Source organism: Strix aluco, chromosome 27, assembly GCF_031877795.1.
Source record: "Strix aluco isolate bStrAlu1 chromosome 27, bStrAlu1.hap1, whole genome shotgun sequence".
NCBI classification, from domain to species: domain Eukaryota; kingdom Metazoa; phylum Chordata; class Aves; order Strigiformes; family Strigidae; genus Strix; species Strix aluco.
The window spans coordinates 40,756-64,177 of NC_133957.1; the positions used below are offsets into that span (position 1 = coordinate 40,756).

Consider the following 23,422-nt stretch of genomic DNA (forward strand, 5'->3'; position numbering starts at 1 on the left):
GACGCGGCGGCGCACGCGGTGACGCGGCGGCGCACGCGGTGACGCGGCGGCGCACGCGGTGACGCGGCGGCGCACGCGGTGACGCGGCGGCGCACGCGGTGACGCGGCGGCGCACGCGGTGACGCGGCGGCGCACGCGGTGACGCGGCGGCGCACGCGGTGACGCGGCGGCGCACGCGGTGACGCGGCGGCGCACGCGGTGACGCGGCGGCGCACGCGGTGACGCGGCGGCGCACGCGGTGACGCGGCGGCGCACGCGGTGACGCGGCGGCGCACGCGGTGACGCGGCGGCGCACGCGGTGACGCGGCGCCCGTAGCGCCGGCCGCGCGCTACGGGCTGACGCCGAGCCGTCACCACGAAAACGGCGGTTCCCGCGGCAGGCTCGGGAAGGAGCGTAGGGAGCCTGGTAACCGCCCGGAAAACAGACCCACAGGGCACGGAGGAGGAGCGGGAGCAAGCTCTGGAGACCCTGAAAAGTCCTCGCGGGTCTGAGGTGCAGGCCTGCCGGGAGGGACGGCCCTCGGGGCCCTGAGGAAGCCCCCGTGGTCGGGAAAGACCCGGAGCCTGCAGCCCCTGGGGATCCACTCCAGCCATAGAGACCCCGCAGCACCTGGAAAGTCCCGGAAAGCCCCCATGGCTCTGGCAGACCCTGAAAGAAGCCCAGTCGGCCTGAGAACAGGCCCAGGGACTAGGAAAGGTGCTCTTGAGCATGACTTGGAGGTTCTGGAAAAGCTCAGAGAATATGCAGGAGCCTTGGAATATCTGGGAATGCCCCAGCACACCTAGAGCAACTCAAGCAGCACGAAGACATCCACTCAGAGACCCAGAGAACAGCCCCACCAATGTACTAACAGCCTGATAACAACCCTAAAGCATCCCCAGAGACACCAGGATGGCCTGAAACACCCAATTTATAGGTTTTAAATACCCAGTGCTGCCCTGAAAGCACTGAGTGTGCCCTTAGGTGCCTTGGGAAGCCTAGCTGTCTTGCAGAAGCAGCACTGCAGAAGCCTAGCTGTCTTGCAGAAGCAGAAAGAACACTGGAGAACACATAGCAGCTCAGAGCCATCAAAAGGCCACTCAAGACCCCAGAAAAGCCTCAGAGCAGCCCCAAACACACCTAGAAAGTCCCGGAGACGCTACAAGAGTCCCCAGCACTCAGAGCAGCCCTGGAGATGCCAAGGTGGCACCTCAATGCCTAAGGCAGAGCCCAGAGTAGCCCCCAGAGATGCCAAGATGGTCTGAAGAAAAAGCTTCTGATCTAGGCATAGCCGCAGAGGCACCGAGCCATATCTTGAGACTGTGCCTCCAAGTGTGCGCGGGTCTCACTGTGCCATTGCTGGTGCTTTTGTTCAATGCTGCCAGGTCTGCAACACGGGGGCAGCACTGCCCTTCCCCCGCCACCACCACCCCACCCCCACCCCCACCCCCACCCCCCGGCAGTGGGAATCAGTGTGTGGTTGGCCTGTGCAGCACACGCTATGGCTGGATCCCCAATCCAAAGGAAGGGGATGATTCTGCAGGGCTGGGCACAGGTGGGTCTTGGTCCCAAATGAGGGAAAGAGGGAGGGGGCAGGCTCTACAGCGCCTAGCATAGGGATCCAGCTTGGAGCCCATCTGCAGGGACTAAAAAAAAAAAGCACACAGCTCACACTCCCCTGAGAAAGGGTTTAATGGGGAGGGGAGGCACTGCTGTTTCTTTCAAACAGAAGAAAGGCTGGGGTAACACCCAGAGAAGAGACAGATACATAGGCACACTATGTACAGAGCGACACAGGCAGTGCCAGGAACTCCAAGCCCCCTACCACCATCCTTGTGGTGGTGAATTCCCTCCCCCTTCTCCCTCCTTGAGCAAGATGGAAGGGAGGGGGCAGAGGGCTTGCCAAGCAAGGAGTGATTGCAGTCCTGACAAAGACTGGGATATAAGGGGGGGGGGGGGGGGGGGGGGCGGGCAGGGTGCAGTGGGAACATAGGAATGGGGCCTGCCCACAGGGTTGGGGAGGGTGGAACTCTTTGGTTTCAACATTAAGACCGTGCAGGGCCACCTCCAGAGGGCTGAGGGAAGCAGAGAAAGGTTCCAGGCACTGGAATGGAAGGGCTCAGTAAAACCAGTTCCCCCCACAAGAGGTGACCTGAAGCACCTGATCGGGGTTGCAGCTATGTCTGGGACCCAGCAACATCCCTCCCCTGAAAGAGCCTGACACTCACAGACTGGAGAAGGGGAGACACCAGCGGTGTTTCTCCCCTCTTCCTCGTCACACCAGGCATAAATCTGCATGTGAGGAGGGCTTTCATGCCTCTGCCCAAATGTGGTTTAGGCCCCCCTTGGTTGCAGACATGCCCACCTGATGGCTGGTACCTACTAGTTAGGACAGGGTGTTGAGGAAATGGCTCTCTCCTGCCAGAGTGCTCAACATGGAGCTCATGTCACCCACAGCCATGTTAGGACCACCAGATGCAGGAAGCAAGAGGCCACCAGCAGGGCTTGGGGAGCCAGGCAGCAGTGCAGGTGTCTCTTGATCTTCCACAATGGCATCAAAGTCAAGGTGCGTATTCTCCAGGTCCAGGGAATCCAGGCTGTTGGCCACCTGCTCCCCCGAATCCAGGTAGTAATATGAGCTGCCTTTGAGTCCTTCCAAGCTCCCATCATAATGCCCAGGACCCCCACAGCTTGATGCCGTTTGGCTCAACAGTTTATGCCCTTTTCCCACATGTGTGCCCTGGCCTGGGTAATACAGCAGGGCATTACTGGGCCCCTCAGGTGTGGGATGGGCAGGGGGCAAGCGAAGTACACGCCGGGAGCTGGCTTCCACTCCCTCATAGGAATGACTAGGCTGAGCCAGGTTGCCAGCATAGTTCAGACTGTTTTGGTGACCAGGTGGTTTAGGGCCACCAGGTGGGTGCGGCACCATCTCTGGGTTGAAGCATGGGCCATTTAGGAGGTGTTGGGTGTCTGCCAGACTCTGCAGGTGATCTGGTTTGGCTTGGTAACCAGAGTACTTTGGGCTGAGGTACAGTGGTGCTTGCATGGCTTGGCACTGCCCAGGTTCACTGCCCAGGCCCATGCCAGGCTCCCCTCCCTTGGAGGCTAGTTGCTCTCCCCACATCAGAGCCTGCTGGGCCTGCACATAGCTACGGACCATCACTTCTTTGGTCTGCATGGTGGGGGTCTGGGCTCTTCTAGCGCCCGGGCTCAACGTGCCCATGTAACTGACAGGTGCCTGTTCCTCGGACTGGTAACCACCAGGCCCTACATTCATGGCTTGGCCAAATGATGCAGGAAGCTGCATGGGCCCAGCAAGCTTGGGGTTCTGGCAGGGAGCAAGTGCTGGGGCAGGTGCTGGGTAACGCTGCTCAGATTTGATCTGTAGTCGATTAAGCCGGTGTGCCCCAGAAAATACACTGTCCTGGCATGAGCTCACAAGTTTGGGTTGTTGCCCACAAGAACTGGCTAGTGGGTACTCAGTACTTTGATGGTGACAGTGTGGCCCAGACATGGCAGCAGCAGAAACACTGACACTTGACTGCCTGGAACTCATCTCCATATTGCCTTGGGGAGGTTCATCCCAAGGAGCTGGCATGGTCCCATTGCCAGCATGCGTAGTCGTGAAGTGCTGGTTCATCTGGCACTGAGGCAGGGAGAACTCAGACTGAAGCAACCCCTCCTCCATGTCCCCGTGCCCTCCCAGATTCAGTTGCATACCCGCCATGGTCCGGTGAGAGTTGCTGTAGAGGCCTTCACACTGGAGCTCCACACCTGTCCCCTGGCACGGGAAGCTTTCCTCAGGGTAGTTCAAGTACTGCTCCATCTCTAGCAAGCCAGGCTCCGTGCCTGGGTCAGGGCCCTCTATGCTCACACTCTCCAGGAAGACATTTTCACTGATGCTGGGTGGGCGTGGAGAGAAGACATGGCGCTGAAGGTTGGCATCAGAACCACCCAAGGGCTGCAGAACAGTTCTGCCCGCTCCTGGCACATTTACGTTACCCATGCTCTTAAAACGATGCACCTTGGGCACAGCATGAGGGTTGGCCACGGTCCGGGCAGGGTCGCTAGCCCGCCGCACACCATTCCGAGGCACCAGGTGAGGGAGAACACTGCCTGCATAACCAGTGTAGTCATTGGAACTGTGCCTTCGCAACAAACCATTCGCAAGGAAGCGGGGTTCAGATGGCCCAAGGTAGTCCCCGGATAAGCTGCTGTGGCCACCCGTGCCCACCTGCTCCACACTGGGCAGTGGGGTTGGGGGTGGGCCACCTGTGGCTGCAGCATATTTAGCCTTGAGACGGTAACGCTGGGCTGGGGTAAGGCTGCCCACACCTGGCAGCCCTCCACAGTGGCTGGCATCACTGGAGCGTCGCGACTCATCTGGAGAGATGGGGTCATAGCCATCTGCCAGGCCTGCCCCGCCAGGCATCGTCCCTGCCTCGCCACCCAGACATGGCCCAGCCAGGTACGGGGACACCAGGGATGAGCGCCGGCTCACTGTGTAGGCTGAGCTTACGGTACTGGTGGTGCTGCTCCGGCGCTCATTCAGTGGCATGCCCATCTCTGCGGCCGACAGCTCTGCAATGCGCCGGTGCGAGGCAGCTGGCGGCAGCACGGAGATCCCAGGCACCTCCCCAGGCAGGCCTGAGGAAAGAAAAGGAGGAGTTACACCAGGGCACTCAGAACACAGCAGGGCACCAGCGGTCAGAGGAGGAACAGGCAGCCACCTCCAGTACCAGGATGTGGCCTCTCCCATGGTCAGTGCCTGCCAGGAGATGAAACAGATCCAAGTGGTGGCAACAAAGAGAGGGCAGAAGGTCATTTAGAATAATTTAGATTGGAAAAAAACCTTTAAGATAATCGACTCCAAAGATGGGGCACAGCCCAGATGTGGGGGTCCACCACTAGTGAAAGGAAGGTGTGGAATCCTCTCTGGCTGCAAACCAGACCTCGCTCGACACAGTGCCCATGGGACTGGCACCACATCCGGGTGGGAGGGAACCACAGTCTCACCGGCTCCAGGGATGGCTGGCAAATTCAGGCCCTTGGTAGCTGATGGCTTCCTCATCTGCTTCAGTTTGTCAATGCGAAGATTTTCTAGCTTGTGGAGGGCCATGAGTCCCGAGGTGCCCATAGGCTCACCAGGCATCACATCCTCCAGTGTGGACAGATCCTCGTAGCTCCCACCTGCGTTGCCCGCCATCTCCACCCCACTGTCATTGTTGGTGGTGCTGCCGAGTGGGGAGTGGTCACTGCTGCACGACGACTGCCCACCTGGGCTGGGCTGTGGCTTCTAAAACATTAACCGAGGAAAAAGGGGTCATCCACTACACCTGCAAGCCCGCACCCCGACAGATGTGGAGATGACTCCCCTACCGCGCAGACCGATGCCTCTGACAGGCCCGGACAGGCCTCCCTCCGTCATCACACCCCCAGCTCCTTACCAAGGCCAAGTCAGGCACCAAGAGCTTGCTGTCATCCTTCCGGGCTTCAGTGGGGCCATTTGTGTCTTTCTCCTGCTTCATGTCTGGGGGACCACTGGGGGTGGGCAGTGCCCTGCCTGGCACCACATCCCCTCGGTGCTTCTTGGTGACGTGGGCGTCAGGGCCATGCACCGTCTTCACGTGTTTGCGCAGGGAACTGGGGTCTGTGTAGCGTTTGGTGCAGCCTGGAATCTTGCACACATAGGGCTTCTGTCAGGGAAAAAAGGTAGGCACGGTGGAGGGAGGGCGTTAGCTCCGACCAGAGACCCCTCCCAACAAAGTACCAGCTTGGCATGAAATAAATCCCCTCTCCTCCCTCTTGAGTAGGCCCAAGAACTGAGGGAACTGAGGGTGGGAAGGGATCAAAGAGGCTGAGTCTCCTTGGAGGGGACATCTTAGGTGCTACAGCAAGGCCCTGGAGGACATCACAGGGAGCCGGAGGAAGAACATAAGGACAGTGCTCCACAGGAGTAGGGCAAGGGTAAAGGGACCCTGGTGGGAATGCAGGTGACCGAGGAAGGGAGCAGGGGGCCATACTTGTATTAGAGCAGGCAAGGAGGGAGTTGGGGCACACAGACCAAAAAAAAGGATGCAGGGAGTTTTCAGAGTATGGGACTGATCAGGAGGCATACGGGGAGCCCAAAGGGGTGCAAAGAGCCCCAGATGGGTCTGTACCTCATTGGAGTGAGTGCGGTTTTGATGCTTGGCCCGGTCAGAAGCATTGGAGAAGGCCTTGTTGCAACCCTCGTGTTCACACACATACGGTTTTTCACCCGTGTGTGAGCGCAGATGCGTCTTGAGGTTCTCCAGGCGTGAGTAGGCTTTGTTACAGCCCTCGAACTGTGCAGGCAAGCAGGGTGAAACATGCCACACACCTTCAACAGACCCTGTACCACATCACCCCCACACTACATACCCAGGGAACATCTGCCACGGACATGCATCATTCCTCCCAATCAACACACAACACACCTGCCCTCTTTCAGGTGTACGTCCTCACACCACTGCACAGCCCTTTACTCTTCTAGCCTATGTCACGCCACCTCACCATGCACTGGCTACGTGGCCGTGCTGTACCCAGCCCACTACGTACCTCTTTACCTCATGTGCATCTCTGCCATGCCAGTGATCACACAGGCTCTGGCCTGCCACATGTGAACCCCACTCTATCATGCACTACCATGTTCCTGACCACCCTGTCTGTCCCACCTCATTTTCCCCACCACATGTCCCCCTTCAATGCCATATACCAGACGGGCCAGCTCGCACTCTGCCCTGAGCTCTGGCTGGCTCAAGGCACCACAGCTTAGCCAAGTCTTTGCAAAGGCTCGTGCCAGCTCACCGTGCATTTGTGAGGTTTCTCGCCTGTGTGACGTCGCATGTGCACCACCAACATGTACTGAGCCTTGAAGGGCCTCTGCTCCCGGGAACATGCTGCCCAGTGGCACACAAACTCCTTCTTCTCCCCATGGATATGCTCATTGTTGATGTGCTGAGGAGAGAGGGGCATCACTGCTGGCATTGGGGAGGGTACCAAGGGTCAGGGAGATGCAGGTGTCGAGAATATCATGGGACAAATGGACACAGAGGAACTGGGATGGCAGGTGGAAACACCAGAGGTAAGGGAGAAGCAGAGTGGACAGATGGTGTCTAGAGGAGGCAGGGGATACAGGACATGGCTGGGGGCTATTTTGGGATGACCAAGAGAAGACATAGGGGTCAAGGTGGTCTGAGGGCTGGTCAAGGGGATATAGGAGAGTTGGAGTGTCTGGAGGGAGACAAAGAGCTAAGGAGGAAGTCTGGATGCACCAGTGATTCAAGAGAGCTGCCCTGGGGGTGAGGAAGGCCACACTGGGTGTTCCCCCTAGGGACATGGTATGGGAGGGTCATGAAGAACTTCCCCGCAAGAAGTGGAGAATGCATGTCCCTCCCTAGGGGTAACTTCCAACATTGTGCACCTGTGTGGTGAGCTCCCAGGGCTGGGGCGGGAGGGGAGTGGCCCAGTATAGGACAACCCTTAGAGTCAGAGTCGTGGGTTGACACAGGGGGACATCAGCCATCAGCCTGAGGACAGGTTCTGGGACTGGGTGTACCCGGGCAGGACCTAACTCACATGCACCAGCTGCTCCTGCGTATCAAACTCCTTGGCACAGCTGTCCCAGTAGCAATTGGTTTCATACACAGTTTCAGACTCAGGTTTCCCATCTTCCTTCTCCAGATCTTCCCGAACATCGAGCATCCCCAGCAAGGGGTCCTGGGAGAGCACAGCCAGATGAGCACACCCAGGGACGACCCTTCGTGCTCCCTATTACTGGGAGTGGTGCCAGGGAGAAGCGTAGAGCCGTGGGGAAGTGAGGGGTGTCTCAAGGCCTGGGGAGTACCTGGGTGCCTGTGGAAACTGGACTGGAGATGTCACCCTCGGATCTCTCCTCCGCGTATTTGACAGCCAGAGGGCTGCTCAGGCTCCACTCCAACTTTAGCTGCTACCGGGGCAGGGGGAAAGCGGAAAGCAGTCAGCACCGAGATGTCCATTGGTCCACCGCTTATATGAGTGCAAGGCCCCCTTACCTGGCAGTGTTTGAGGGTACCACGAGCTGGGGCATGGTGCAGGAGCCCTGGGCGAGTGGACGTGTGTTCGTGGGAGCTACAAGGTGGGGGGTGTGGGGTGTGGCTGTACAGGTGGCCTTGGCCCTTCTGCTGACCCGGTGGACTCTGGTACCCCAGCGATGGACTGCAAAGAGCAAGAAGGATGAGCAGATGACACCATCAAAGGACAGATATTTAGGTCTTCTGAGCCAGGGATCCCAGGCCACTCCTTCCCTAACCCACGATCCCACTCTGCTCCCACCTTCCCTAGCCCTCACCCCAGGCACTCCCCAAGTTGGAAATTGCCATTCAGGCTCCAAGACTGACAGGCTGCATGCATGCCAGAGGAGCTGAAGTCTGGTGCCCACCTGATGGTGCTGATGGAGAGGTGGCCATAGGAGCCACTGGCAGAGGCGCAGCGGGAGTTGATGAACGCAACGAGGGAGTTGGGTGAGGTGCGGATTACCGTCTGCAGGTCAATGCTAGAATCTGACAGGGGTGAGATGGACAGTGCGCGCTTCTTGCCCAGTTTGCCCGCACCCCGGGGTGTTGAGAACCGTGAGCCTGGGATGGCAGCAGAGAGTGGGGGGCACTCCTGTCAGCATGGGTCCTAGGAGGCTGAAGAACCCCCCAAGGACACAAGCCACCAGGCTTTACAGCCTGGAGGAGTACCCTGAGTGTGCCAGTTAGCTTCTGATGAATAGAGTAGAAATAGGAATTAGAATAGAATAGAATAGAATAGAATAGAATAGAATAGAATAGAATAGAATAGAATAGAATAGAATAGAATAGAATAGAAATCTTTCAGTTACAATGATCATCTAGTCCAACTGTCCGACCAATTCAGGGCTGACTAAAAGTTAAAGCATGTTATTGAGGGCAGTTGTCCAAATACCTCTTAAACACCAACAGGCTTGGGCCATCAGCCACCTCTCTAGGAAGCCTATTCCACTGTTTGACCACCCTCGGTAAAGAAATACTTCCTAATGTCCAGTTTAAACCTCCCCAGCCACATCTCTGAACCATTCCCACATGTCCTGTCACTGGATACCAGGGAAAAGAGATCAGCATCTCCCTCTCTACTTCCCCTCCTCAGGAAGCTGTAGAGAGCAATAAGGTCACCCCTCAGCCTCCTTTTCTCCAAACTAGACAGACCCAAAGTCCTCAGCCACTCCTCACGGGCTGTGCCTTCCAGCTCTGTCACCCTTCTCTGGACACATTCAAGTACCTTCACATCCTTCTTAAATGGTGGGCCCAGCACTGCACACAGTACTCAAGGTGAGGCTGAACCAAGGCCAAATACAGCAGGATAATCGCCTCTTTTGACCAGCCGGTTATGCTGTGTTTGATGCGCCCCAGGATGCGGTTTGCCTTTTTGGCTGCCAGGGCATGCTGGTGACTCATGTTGAGCCTGCTGCTAACCAGCACCCCCAGATCCCTTTCTGCAGGGCTGCTCTCCATGCACTCAGGCTCCAATTTATGTATGTTGGTGGCTTTGGGCTGTGGCATGGCTCAGAAGTGTACCGCTCTCCCTACCACAGCCATCAATGTCCATAGGGGGTACCTGAATCCCTTGACACAGACGTACTCCCTGCCACAGCTGGTATCATCCCAAGAAAAGTGCCTGATCCCCTTGGGCACAGACAACACAAATCCTCCTGTTCACATAGACATCACTGTTCCAGGAAAGATACCCGAGGCCCCGGCAGCCTCCTCCCTCATCACAGGTGTCACTGTCCCCAGCACTGCCAGACCCCACACACCCCCACTCCTGGCACAATCAACACAATCCCCAGCGGGTGCCTAAACCCCCTGTAGAACCCTTACCTGCCCCATGCCCTCCCAAGACTGGAGACTTACCATCACCACCACCTGGGTGCTCGGTTCCTGGCACCAACCCATAACCACGGTGACTGCTCATGAGGTTTGACTGATGGCATAAGGGGAAATCAAGTCCTGGCAGAGGGGAGGAGAAAGACAGCAAGATGTATCAAGGTGGGTGGCACAAGGGGGAGAGGAAATCCCCAGAGCATCCCAGAACCCAGGGACTGAACCTGAAGTCCGGCGCCCCTCTCGCCCGGCGCTGCTCGGGCCCAGGCACTGCCCAGGACGAGGGGGCCACGACCGACCTTCTGGCCCTGGGGCGCCTGAGGCTGGTCCGTGGGGTGGGCGCAGGCAGCAATGCTCGGCACAGGCGGTGGCCGGGGGACTGACGGGGTTGAACATGTCGCGGCAGGGCGTGCCCGGGCTCAGGAGCGCATCTGGTCCTCGCCGGTGCGCGGGAGCCGGCCGGGACCTGCGGAGGACAAGGGTGGGCTGGCCCCGCGCCCGCCAGGGGGCGCCGCGGCACAGCGCGGCCGCGGGCAGCGGGACCGCGGGGTCACCCCCGCCCCTCCCGCGGCCGGAGGCACGGCCCGGGGCGGGGGGGGGGGTCATCCCCCCTTTTTAAAACTTTTTTAAGCTCACGCCCCCGCCCCGCGCCCACCCCGCCCTGCCCACGGCCTGGCACCTCCCGCCGCGGCCCCGCGCCCGCCTGCCCAGGGCGCACCACCCTCCGTGTGGCCACCTCTGTGCTGCTGCTTCACCGCAGCCCCCGGCACTGGCCTCTGCCCCGACCCCACGGCAGAGGGAAGCCCCAGGGGCACGGCCTAGGCGGGAAGGGCAAGTGACAGTGGGGGGAAACCCTTTCCCCTCCATTTTGGGGCACTGACACGAACAACGAGGGTCCTAGGCAGAGGAACTGGGCTCGAGGACACCTGACTCAGCAGCAACCACCGCTGAACATCTCCGCATACCCAAGAACTCTGCAGGCCCCCGCCGTGCCATGGAGGCCCCTGGCGTTCTCCCCTGCCCCCTCCACACGTACACACCCTGGCACTCCCTTCCCACCAGGGTGGCCCCCCCCTTCCCTAAGGGCTTCCACTTTCTCCCTGGAGCTGGGGGCCATTTCCCACCTGGGGCACAAGCCTGTATCTACCTGGAAGGGAGAAGGGGCTGGTGCAAGAGGAGATGTCTGCGGGGCCAGGGTGCAGCCCCCCACATCCCTCTCCTCACTCGCTGACACTGCAGAGACATAAACCATGCGGAAAACTGCATACCTCTGGCAGGCTGGGTGGGCGCAGGAGGTACAAGCCATGGCAGCTCTGTGTCACATGAGCCACCTCCTCCAAAGCAAGTATGTCTGTCTCCATGTCCCCAGTGCCTGGCAGGCCCCCAGGCCCCTTGTGGCACCAGCACAGGGGAGTTAACATACCCTAAGCACAAGAACCGCAGTACAGATCAGACCACTGCTCAGTTCAAGACCACCTCTGATTGCTTGGCACAAGCAGTGACACTGCTACAGGGCACCTTGTGGTCACCCATCGCAAGCATCCCTGGATACTGACTTAGCAAGGTGCCCTCGTGCTTGGCGCTGTACTAAGAGGGTCCTGTCCCTCTTAGTCCCAAGAGTCCCAAGCCCACTGCAGTGTCTGTTGCAGGGATAATGAAATACACACGTGTGCACCCAGACACCCACATAAACATCCACACTCAAGTACACAAACACAGAGGTGAAAACTGCGAGCCCTAACTGCCAAAAAGGGAAACTAAGGCACAGATGGTTAGAAACGTACTTGGTCAAAGGACCTGAGCTGGCACCCTGCTTCGCCCTCCTCATGGGTCCTTGCAGCACCTGCAGGTCCCACCCAGCCCTGCCTTGCCCATGGGTACCCACCCTGCCTGCAGGTCAAAACCCTGCCCTGTCCCACCCACACATCGCACCCCTGCCCACAGGGCTCAGCCCAGCCCACTACCACATCCCTGCCTGCAGGTTCCTGCCCTCTGTCTGGATCTCATTTCCACCTGCCGCTCTGCCTGGCCCTGCCCATGGTCAGATCTTCAACCGTGGCTGTGCCTTTGACCTCTGCACCCAGGTCCTGGCCCACAATTCCATACCCACCCATGGTCACTGTCCTGCCCCAAGACCCTTGATGGCTTACATGAAGGACAGAGGCTCTGGAAGGAGAAACAACCACAGGGTGAGGGAGAGGCACATGTGGGTGGCTCTGGAAACAAGGCCTCCTGCCTCTCCCTTTGAGGGACCAAGGGAATCGCCCCAGACAAGGGGTCTGGGGGAGTGGGAGCCCCTCACCCCGCTGGGAAAGTGCTGGGTTGCGTTTGGAGCACGGGGGGGTGAGGGGGGCATCAATTCTTCCGCATGAGTTGCCCCTTTGAAAGCTTGTCTCGGGGCTTTGTGAGAGTGTCAGCCAGGAAGAATGGAGCAGGGGGGGGCAGCAGGGCAGGCAAAGGGGGAGGGAGGTACCCAGGAAGGTGGTGGCGCTGAGGGCAGGCAAGGGAAACAGAGATGAGGAGGAAACAAGGCTGGGGGGGGGGGGGGCGGGGGCGGGCAGAGGAGAGGCCTCTTACCTGCCTGCTGGACCTGGGCCTTGCAGCAAAGATTGGGGATTCGCTCCAGGGGAAGCCTCCTATCTGCCCCCTACCCCAGCCACAACACCTAACGAAGAGGGAGTTTGCAAGACCCTCACAAAGTTTCTCCAGTTGTGGAGTCAACCACAGCAACACCCCCCAGCCCTTTGTGCACACAACTAATTCACACGTGCACAGACACACATACACACGGATGCATGAACATACATTTGCACATGTCTGGAGAGGCACACGTGCCGCTGGGAGATAATGGGGTGTGTTGGAGTTCAGCAAAGACAAAGTCTCCTGTCTCCCCCTCCCAAGAACCGTCACCTGAGCTCCCCCAGGCTGCCCCAGCCCCACAGTCTTAGCCCACCAGCTCCTTACTCTATACAAAAGCAGGCAGGTCGCTACCATGCAGTGCAGTAACCGTATGTGGCCACCCCAGTCAGCCCACAGGTGAGTGGGGCTGTGCCTGTCCAGACAGGCACACCCACCTGCCGCAGCAGCAACGCGATGATGGGCGCTGCCCTGGGTCCAGCTGGCTCCCACCAGCCTACAGATCCCGGCCCCAAACTGCACTGGGGACTTGCTGCCCTGCTGCCCTGAGTTCCAAGCAGATGAGGCACTATCTGTGGGGCATCTACCGCTTTCACGAAAAGGGTTAATTCACCCATAGCCTTTGTGATGTCCTCTCTACCTTGCTGTTAGCCCTGTTCACCTCCCTATGTACAGCTGTGCCAGCCCCTGCCATACTTGCCACCTGCTATATCCCTGCACACACATACACGCATGCACACATTCACAGAGCACATGTACACACACCTGCAGACCACACAAACTCCATGTGCACACACACACAGCACCTGTGTAACATGCAGTGCACACACACACTTATGCACACCAGAGAACATGTATGTCCAGTGGAAAACAAAGCTGCATGTGCATGCGTACAGCACACATGCACACAACACATGCATGTGCACAGGTTTACGAAAACATGCATGAAGCACAAGTGGGCACAGAGAGCACACATGCATGCACAGCATACCACCACACGTGGGGAACACACAGGCATGTAGCACGAGGCACGCTACCCCCCCCCTCATGACTCCCCAGCCTTGCACACCACCTCCCTGCCTGGAGGGGTATCCCTTCTATGCCCCCTCCAGCACCCACCATGCAGGACTGGGGGCACCTCAGTGGGGCCCTGGTCCCCACCATCCCCAGTCCCTGGCCACCCAGGTACAGCAGGAGGGTCAGGGTCCCGCTGTGCCAAGACAGCCTCTCCTTCCTGGGTCCAGGCAGAGGGCAGGAGTTTGGCGAGCAGACCAAGCCTGGCAAGGCCCGGGTGTCCCTGCTGGGACAGCCTGGAGGTAGGCGGGTGCCAGGCGGGCATGACAGCAGTGGGACGGCTCTCTCTCATCCCACACATTCCCCCTGCTGAGCACCAGCATGGAGAGGTGGCTATGCAAGGCAGAAAGTGCCCCGGGCCCAAGGGTACCAGCTGCAGGATGCTCCCCCCCAGCCCATGGGGTCTGCAGGGGCTCCCCAGACCCTGGTGGCCCCCTGAGCAGGGGAAGCCAGAGGGGGCCGGGGATGCAGGGAGCCAATGGGAACTGGCCCACGGCTCCCCCACCGCCGCGCTCGCCTCCCCCGCCTGCCGCACACTGCCGCGGCCCACCCAAGTCGCAGCCTATGGGCATAAATTTGAGAGCCAGGCGCAGCCGGGATTGAGGGGAATCTTCCCTCGGTCTCCTCCTGCCAAGAAACTCAAACTGAAACACATTCCTCCTCCTCTCTGCCAAGAAAACAAGGAGCTAAGCCAGCGGCAGCAGTAGTTGAAGCAGGGCTGGCTCCAGACACCGAAACGCCGCACAGGAGGGGGTCAAGACTGGCCATCCCCCTCCCCCCCAGCTCCTTGCCTTTTATTTCCTGCAAACACATCTAAAATCTGTCATCTGGCTCCAGTTTCCTGAGGACACTGGGGAATGGGGTGGGGGAAAGGGAAGGAGACAGAGGAGAAGGCGCAAAAGGCAGAGAGGGAAAGATGTAGTGAGCTTGTACCGCGGGACGACAGACAGGATGCCAACACTGATGGGTGGTGGAACAGAGACGGCAGGAAGGAGAAACACAGACACAGGCACTGAGAGGGGAACTGCACACCCTTAGGAGACTTGGCTGCAAGAGGAGGAAGAGGCAGCGGGCTGCACCCCACTGCAGCCTGTGACAGGGCAGACCCCCACCCCAGCTCCCACCTCGCACCAGGAACGCTCCCTGCTCCCGACCAGCTCTGACAGCCCTGGGGCCGGCCAGCCGGCAGCAGCGGGTGCAGCGTGCTGCGGCAGGGTGGCTGCCATCCAGTCCAGCACACAGAGGTTGTGGGGGTCCCTGTCTGTGCCTCCGCCTTGTCCCCATCATCTCCTGCCCCAGGCCCAGCCCCGGCAGGGTTAACCGCCCCGGAGTCCCACTGCGGAGGAATGTGATGTCAGGGCTGGATTAGCCAGTGTGGCCGAGATCCCAGCCCATACACCCGCAGCACTGAGCTGTGTGTGGCACAATCCATCAACCCGCCCAGCACAGCCCCCAGCGTGGGGGGCCTGGGGGAGGGCTCTGTGTGTGCATGCGTGGGGGGCATCCGTGTTTCCATGAGCATGTGTGTGAATGCGCAAGTTTGGCCATATGTGTCTGCATGTGTGGAGAGGGGTTTGTGTTTATGTGTGAGTATGTTTTGGGGGGGTGCTCGTGTGTATGTACTCACAGATGTATGTGCTTGCATGCATGCTTGCACTTGCACATGTCTACACGTGTGGAATGTGCATATGTGCATGTCTGCATGTGCATGTGGGGAGCTACAACAGCAGCTACGGTGGAGCTGCTATATGTTTGCAGGCCCCATCACCCCAAACCCTTACTCACTGAGGGAGCAAGGGAGGGCCAGAGCAGAGGGACAAGCCAGAGAGAGAGCAGGGTCCAGTGGTACGGCACAGGGTCCAGTACGGTGGGGAGATGCCCCAGAAGGCCACCACTGCATATCCTTATCGATCCTCAGGAGAGGTGGGCTCTAGCCCTGGGGCAAACCTCTCCTGAGCCCACCACAGACACAGAGCCCTGCTGACACCACTGCAGCCCTCACCTCAGCCGTCCTGCAACTCCCGGTCAGCCACGTGCCCGATTGGCTTAACCCTACAGGGCCTGAGGAAAAACATCGATCTGGCTTAAGATCTGCCTTCCCGCACCGGTGCAGCAGTTCAGACAGAGCTGCGGCGAGGGCACTTCTGCAGACACAGAACAGGAACAGGACAGAGGGCCAGGCTGAGCTGCAGCATGTAGGTGCAAGTAGCAAGCCTGGAAGAGAGCTGCCAGGGAGCCAACGCTCCCTCATGCCAGTGACAGTCCAGGATCAAGGGGACACATCCTAGCTGCCTCCCAGGTGGGGTCTGGCAGTATCAACACACTCCTCCCCAAGCTACGATGTCTCCTGCATGCTCTGCAGCCTGTCCAGGCCCCACAGCTGGCATGCACTGAGGGTGGGGAAAGGCCACTGATGGTGGTGCAAAGACAGTGAAATTCCCCCCTAGAAGAAGCCCCTTTTCCCTGCCCTGGGACCAAGTTGGTACCAGGCCAGTCTGTACTGGGGACCTGCTTCCCCTGACCCCACACGCCTTCTCATCTCTGCCTCCAGCAGAACTCATGGGCAGACCTCCCGCCCAGCTGCCTTGCTACGCATCTGACCCCACTGTTAGGCCAGGCCTTTAGGGCGAGCCCAAGCTCCTCTGCATGGGGCAGCTAATCTGCCCAGGACTGCAGCTGCCACAAAGCACATTGCTTCAGGTTCAGGGGGTCTGAAAGGGGACGATTCAGGGTCATGATCCCATGCTGGTGTGGGCTGCCAAGCTCATTCCAAGGTGGTCCCTGGTCTGGAAAAGATGAGGCAGAGAAGAACCAGCTCTGGGAGAAGTTTACACATGTGTAAGGAAAGGGGCAGAAGCATCCAGGCCAAGAGAGATTCAGGATATCGTGCAGTCAGTTCTCCCTCCCTTCTTCAGCCCTGGCTGCCACCTTCAGAAAACATAACACATCCTCATTCTGCACCCCATGCCAAAATTCTTCTCTGCCCTTTGCACCACTTCCAGCAAGGACCACAGGTCCCTCCCCAGCCCACCCATCCCTCCAGCAGCACAGCCTTATGCAAGCCACTGTACACCCCCACCCATACACCGCATCTCAGCAGGGGGCAAAACAATCCAGCCCCTCTCTCCCACATGCATCCACACCCACTCATGACCATGCACTGACATGCCTCTAGACATGTTAACACATGCTAACACACGTGTGCTTTGAGAAGAGGGGAAGGCAGGCCAGCCTGGGGCGTAGCCCTGGCTGCCCGGTCTCCAGAGTAACTCAGGGCAGAGACAGCCCATGGAGGAGGGCTGCAGGGTGGGAGCTCGCAGCTCCACGCTCCCTGCCCCTGTTCCCCTGTAATGCAGGGTCCGCTGGCCCTCAACCGCACGCTGAGCTGCTCAGGAAGCCGTGGCAAGCCAGGCAGGAGTGGTGGTGCTTGATAGGTGGTCCCAGGGCAGGCAGGCAATTGTCACAGGCTTGCATGTTGTTTGCTTTGGCCCCGAGTACACCCTACCCCTGCAAATTGCTTACATAAAGCCACTTCCCTGGCTCCTACCTTCATTGGACCGGAGTCTGGGTGGGGGCAAGGTTTTGGGGTGAGGGTAAGGGGGGTGCACGCATGGCAGCAGCTGCTATAAGGAATTTTTATGCTTCCACCTTCCTCCCCAGTGCTGGAGGGAAACAGCAAAATTGAACATGTGGGACCCATAAAAGCCCAGCTCTGAGTCATGGCCGTGGGAGCCCCTGCCAGGCACTGCTCCTTCCCATGGCATCAAGGCATCACCTCCAACCCAGCATGCTGATGTGCTACATGGAGGGACACCCCCAGAACAGGGGCTGCAGTGCGGTGCAGGAAATTCTGCTGTCCTGAGGGAGAGAAGGTTAGGACATGGCAGGCAGAGGGCTGCAGGGTCAACGGTCCTCCCACTGCAGTCAAGTTCACACTGAGCCTGTTCCCACCCCAACAGCTCCATCCTCCAGGATTCCCCAGAAGATGAGAACAGGAGGATGTGCAGGACCTGGCACGGACTTCAGCAGTCATTAAAGGATTAGATATACAACAGCAATCCCTTTTAAGCTGTGGAACTGCCTGTCTCTTGACATACTGAGCATGGAGCAAGGTAAGCACACCACTTGGGGATTTAGGAAGCCTAAACTGCTCCTCCTTTGCAGCAGGAGACCCCTTCTGTCTGCTGAGAGGTGGTGACGGGAGTGCCCTTGGGCTGCTCCCAAAAGTCCCCAGTGATCTCTTGCCTGCTGGGACACATTTGTCTCTCCTGAAGTGTCTGCCACTGGTGGAGGTGGGTAGCACGGATGCCTGCTTTCCTGTTCCTTGACTGGAAACCTGCTCTGTCCATACACAGCAATCCCATCACTTACAGCCATGTTCTCTGCCACCGTGGGGGGCACCAGCCAGGGCTTTGCTTCCCCTAGATCGGGGTGGGAGTTTGACAGGGGGGTTGCACCACATCTGGAAACATCCCCCCCACCCTGCCCCAGCCTCAGACCCAGATACAGCAGAGCTGAAATCCGACTCTGTTTTTGCTGCTTGTTCCCACTCTGAGGCAGCTATTTTATCAGCTGTTCACCTTGTTATTCTGCAGCTTCTGAAGGGTTTTGATGTGCCATAAGGATTGGGGTGGGTACAGTTGCTGTGTTCCTGTGACGATTTCTGTAGAAGAATCCCCTCAGTCTCACGAAGGACCCATTCAATGGACCTTTTTTATTTATCACATCACTGGGATTGCTAAACACCAGGAGAAGAGATCAAGTGAAACCGAGGCACACAGGCAGAGAGACTCCAGTACCACAGACGCAAGACACCAACCAGGCAGACAGTTGTGCAGATGTGCATACAGATACGTACATACACACACAAACACGCCCCTCTGTATACATGTCCATGGGTGCGCATGCACATACGTGCTCCTGGGGGATGCTCTGGCTGTAGGAGGATTGGCCTCTCTTCTACCAGACGCTCAAGGTTTCCCTCTTTTAGTATGTCAGTACAGATGGACTGATGCACTTCTACAGTGGCCTGTAGAAGGAAGGAAAGACAGCACCACATCCTTTTGTGAAAGCCATGTCACACATGGGTATGTGCACGTATAGGTGTGCAAGTGTCTGTGCGCATGTGAACATGTGTATGTGCATGTACATGAGGGCGCATGCACGTGCAGGTGCATGGATGTGCAAGGGTGTGCACACTCATACAGCGTGTTGGAGTGGTGGGGACAGTGGTATTCCCAAAGGACTATGGGCTGGCCAGCCTCTCCAGCACTGCAGCTGGAGTCCTGAGCTGCGGTACGTCCCTAACAGCATCCCCCAGTTGCACTGGAAGAAGGGCCTTCATGTCCTCCAGCCCATCCACCCACCCACCCTTCACACATTCTGCACAGTCAAATCCCCCTCCACGCCCGAGCTCAACACCCGCCTCTCCTCAGGCTGCCCTGACGTGACAGCACGCGTCACAAGGTGTCCACACTGACTCACTCCTCTGGACGGAAACTTCCCTGCTCCAGGGAGATTCTCGAAGTTCCGCCAGCTCCAGCACTGCAAGGGGAATGCAGTACTGAGTTTGTTCCACCACCTCCCACTAGACCAGCCACAGAGGCTTGGCGATCTTCAGCTCCCAACCGGCTCCTGATTTTTGTGTTTGTGATAAAAAAAGACCCCGGAACATGGGGGACATGAGGACCCCCACACAAGCAACCAGTGACTTGGCTACAAGCAGATGCCCGGAGGACCTCACAAGTCCACTCACAAGCATTACTGGGAGCTCATGCATGCACACAGTGGCATCTGGACTGGCAGACTGCATGAGGGTATGCACTGGTGGGCTCAGGTCAGTACATGCCAGTCTGTCTCCTCAGAGGTGCTGGGATCCTTGGTAGTCGGGGAACTTGGGGGTCCTATCGGGCACATGGAGTACTGGTGTGGATCTGCTCCAGGGTCTCAATTTCCAGCTGACCCCCTTGCCCTCAAAGACCCTTCCTGAGTAGCAGTAACCTTCACTGTGCTGGGGAAAGGCTCAAGGGAGGGCGTGGACCAACCCAGCTCCCACTATGCAGAAACACGTGCATCAATAAACCAGCTTCAAACACCCACACAGCATGGAGGGGACAGTAGGTGCCTTTTCCATCCCCTGCCTCCCAGAGAGGCAGCTTCTGCCTCAGCTGCACGCTGCAGACCTAGACACACTGGGAAGTTTTCCTAGGTCTGAATTTCTGAAGAAGCTTCATGCAGCTGCTTCCTCTTACCTTCCCCTCAACCCGCCTCTGCACCAAAACCCAATGCCCACCCTCAGGATGCTACATCCATCAGCTCAGGTTTGCCACAGGTAGCCTAGAGAGCAGAGTGGGGGAAAACGCAGCCATCTGGGTATCCAGCAGCATCTGCTGGGCCCCCACATCCCTTCCAGGGCTGGGCACAGGACCCTTGCTGTGGTTGGAGTACCTACTAGTTTCCCAGACCCCAAACACAGTGTTGCAAATGCCACAGCTATCCAGCCCCACTCAGACCCAGCTGCCTGCCTCTCCATCCTCATAGGAGAGGTGCAGCCCTCAAGTTCTCACTGCAGTGCTGAGTGCTCCCCGTTCTGGTTAGGGACCATCTGGACTTCACATGTGTGCGTAGGGCCTGGCCCAGGGCACCATGACACAGAGAGGGTAATTCTCCAGAGAGACACTTCGTCTGCCTTTAGCTTTCCTGCACTCCTGGCTCACTGAGAGCTTGGTGCAGTTTGGGGGTGCATTGTAGGCAGTTCGGGTCAGACCCCAAAAGGGGTGGCCTGTGCCCACATAGGCTCAGTTAGCTCACGCTCAGCTGCAAGCTGGGCTGACGAGGTCTCACACCGCCCTGCTCAGGGGCTTCTCACGCTGGCAATGCCGGTTCCCTCCTGCTCCTCTGTGCCATGCCTGACCCTGGTCAGCATGCTCTGCCAGCCACAAACTCCTCATGCCAGCCAGGGAGTGACACAGAGCCAACGCCGGAGCCCAATGGCCCTGAAGGGTTTAGAAAGGCAGCCAAAGGGTCGGCATCCAGTGGGGCACAGGAGGCACTTGGAGCCAGCCATCTGCCAGAGCGGTCAAGCCTGGTCACCGTTGTAGAGGGACTCAAGGCTGAGCTCCCTCACCTGACCCGCCTCCCCCCAGTCCCAGCTCTCCGGGGTACTAAAGCCAGCAGCAGTCCTCGTGCAAGAGTGCAGGAGGACTGACGGACACTCGGAACCGGCACAGGCAAGGACTCAAGGCGCTCCACAACTGATGTGGAAAAGCAGCTCTGCCCTTGCCTCAAAAGCAGAGAGGTTTGATAAACTCCCTTGATAGGCTCCCTTTCCCACAAACGGTTGGACCAGAGGACCTTTCAAGGTCCCTTCCAACCTGGGCTGTTCTATGATTCTAAGTTTCCCAGGCATAGGACACTTCTGTGGCAGCCTCCGCTACAGCCCACGTGGTGAGGGAAGAAGCACAGCCCCAGGGCCCCGTGGGATGAAGGCTGGGAAGCCAAGGTGCGCTGGGACCTGGGCACCTCGCCACGGTTTCTGGGAGGCTCCTTGGGGTGCGCAGAATCTCCCTGCACCTCACTCCTGCCAGACGCTTGCCCACATGGCCTGGCAGGCTGGCAGGGGAGCAGGGAGACCCGCTGTCCCAGCGCCCCATCATCCTCCCCTCGGAGACTTGCCCAGGGCCTCGGGATCAGCGGGTGCTTGTTGGTGGGGATACAGCCATCTGCTCCAGCTGTGGGGTGCGTGGGCTGGGCCTGCCAGCTCTGTGCCCTGCCAAAGCCGCTGGGTGCAGAGGCCCGCGAGGCGGCTGGCAGAGCCCCGCACAGACCACAACTGGCACAGGGTAAGAGGGCCGGGGATGGCCAGGAGCTTGCACCAGCGGTGCAGCTCACCGCTCACCTTGAGCCCCAGGACAGTCCTGCAGCTGCCGCTTCACTCAGGCCGGGGCAGTAACTTCCACCCGGTCGCTGCTCCCGGTCCAACACCCCCCAGCTGGGCATCAGCGGAGCTGCCCGGAGCCGGGGCCGCCTGCCCGGGAGCCCGGAGAGCCCTGCCCCGGCCCAGCCCGCCCCTTCCCGGGGCTTTGCCGGGCGGGCACAGCAGCGGCGCGGCCGGAGCAGCCCACGCGGCCGGAGCAGCCCACCCACCCGGCGCACGAAGCGCGACGGGAGCGTGAGGGCGTGGGAGTGGGTGTGAGCGCGAGTGTACGTGACGCGGAGCGCGGCGGGGCCGCGCCGCTCTGCCCGCCTCGCGCTGCCGGTGCCCCCGCGCGTGCTCGCCCCGTCCAACCCAGCACGGCCCCGCCGCACCGCGCGCTCCGCTCCCGCCCCGCGCCCCGCCGGGCCCCGCGCTGGGAGCCCCGGTCGACGGTCCCCACGGCGCCGACGGGGCGCGGGCGCGGGACGGCCCCGGCACGGCCCGGCGGAGGGTCTGGTGCCATCCCGGCTCCTCCGGGGAGCGGGGGGCCCCGCGGGAGCCCCGAGCCCCTGCCCACGGCTCCGACTCGCCCGACGGCTCCTACCTCCGAGCGGCTCCGCGCGGCCCCGAGCGGGGCGGTGGGTCCCGCGGCTCCGCGCTCCCCCTTCTCCCGGCTGCAGCTGCGGCTCGGTCCGGGCGAGAAGCGGCACATTCAGGGGGACCCCGGCGGTCGGGGCGGGACGGCGGGGCGGGACGGGACGGGACGGCGCGGCGCCCCCCACACTTCCCCGGCCCAGCCCTGGGCGCTCCGAGAAAGTTGCCGAAGCCCCGCGGGGGCGGCGCGTCCCGGCGCTGGCGGAGCCGCGGGGCGACGGGTCCCGCTCCGCCAACTTGGGCGGCGGCGGCGCCGAGCGCGCTCGGGACGGAGACCCCGGCCGGGAGCGCCGCCGGCTCCGGCCACTCCGAAAACCCGGGCTGGATCCTGCACGCGCGCCAGCCACGGCCCTCCGAGACGTTTTGGCTTACACACTCACGGCTGCGCACACGTGCACCCGTGTCCGTGCACGGGGCGCTGCGCACGCACGGGTCCCGCACACGGGCACGGGGACCCGCGTGGCTTCGTCTACGCGCGTGCAACATTCGCTCAGGTCGCCCATCCCCAGAGGCGGGCACGGGCAGCGGGCGCGCACGGAACCCCCCGCGCACACGCGTCTGCGTACACTGCGTACACACGCGTTTGTGCACGTGTCAGCGGACAGGCGTGCACCCCCCATGCCCCGTGCACACCTGTGTGCAGGGCAAAGCGCGGCGCGGGCGCTCGCAGGACGCCAACGCGGCGAACGCCCGGCCCGGCCCCGCCGGGGCAGCGCGGGAACCAGGGTCCCGGCGCCCCCCTCCGCCCCGGCCGGGAGAGGCCGCAGGTCCCCGCGCGGGCGGGCGGAGCGGGGATGTCCCGGGCCGACACCGCCCAGCGCGGGCTCAGCACCTCCGGCAGCCCAGACACCGCCGGGCGTCCGGGCGGAGCTGAGCAGGGACCACCCTCCGGCACCGGGACCACCGCCCGGCCGGAGCGGGCCCGTCGCCCTCAGGAGACCCCGGGGCAGGGGTGAAGGGAGCTGCCGGCCTCAGCGGGCCCCGCAAGCCCTGGGCGGGCTGGGGGTCGGCGGGACCTGCCGGGAGGGGCGACTGCGATTGACAGGAAGCCCCGCGCGTCGCCCGTGCTCTGGACGGGCCGCCGTGGTCTGGCAGCGGCGCCGCGGGGCGGGATTCGGAACCGGAAAGTGCCGCGTGGGTCCCCGGCTCCCCGCGGGCGCTGCTGCGGCACGCGTGGCCGCGCAGAGGAGAGGCGGCACCGGCAGCAGCCTCGGCCGCTGGGACCACGCACCGCCCCCCCCCCCCCCCCCGAGTATC

The 23,422-nt window shown here is 60.4% G+C and overlaps 1 protein-coding gene across 1 annotated transcript; it reads right to left on the bottom strand.

Moving 5' to 3' along the window:
• Window positions 1–2,033: 2,033 nt before the first annotated feature.
• GLI1 (GLI family zinc finger 1) lies at window positions 2,034–22,391 on the bottom strand. The gene is made up of 12 exons (XM_074807512.1): window positions 22,116–22,391; window positions 10,185–10,351; window positions 9,916–10,011; window positions 8,424–8,619; window positions 8,038–8,200; window positions 7,851–7,952; window positions 7,583–7,723; window positions 6,812–6,961; window positions 6,145–6,309; window positions 5,431–5,679; window positions 5,000–5,279; window positions 2,034–4,630 (listed from the first exon to the last, which is right to left on the bottom strand). The coding sequence occupies exons 2-12, from the start codon at window positions 10,279–10,281 to the stop codon at window positions 2,367–2,369; spliced, it is 3,903 nt and encodes a 1,300-aa protein (XP_074663613.1). The 5' UTR covers window positions 10,282–10,351; window positions 22,116–22,391; the 3' UTR covers window positions 2,034–2,366.
• Window positions 22,392–23,422: the final 1,031 nt, after the last annotated feature.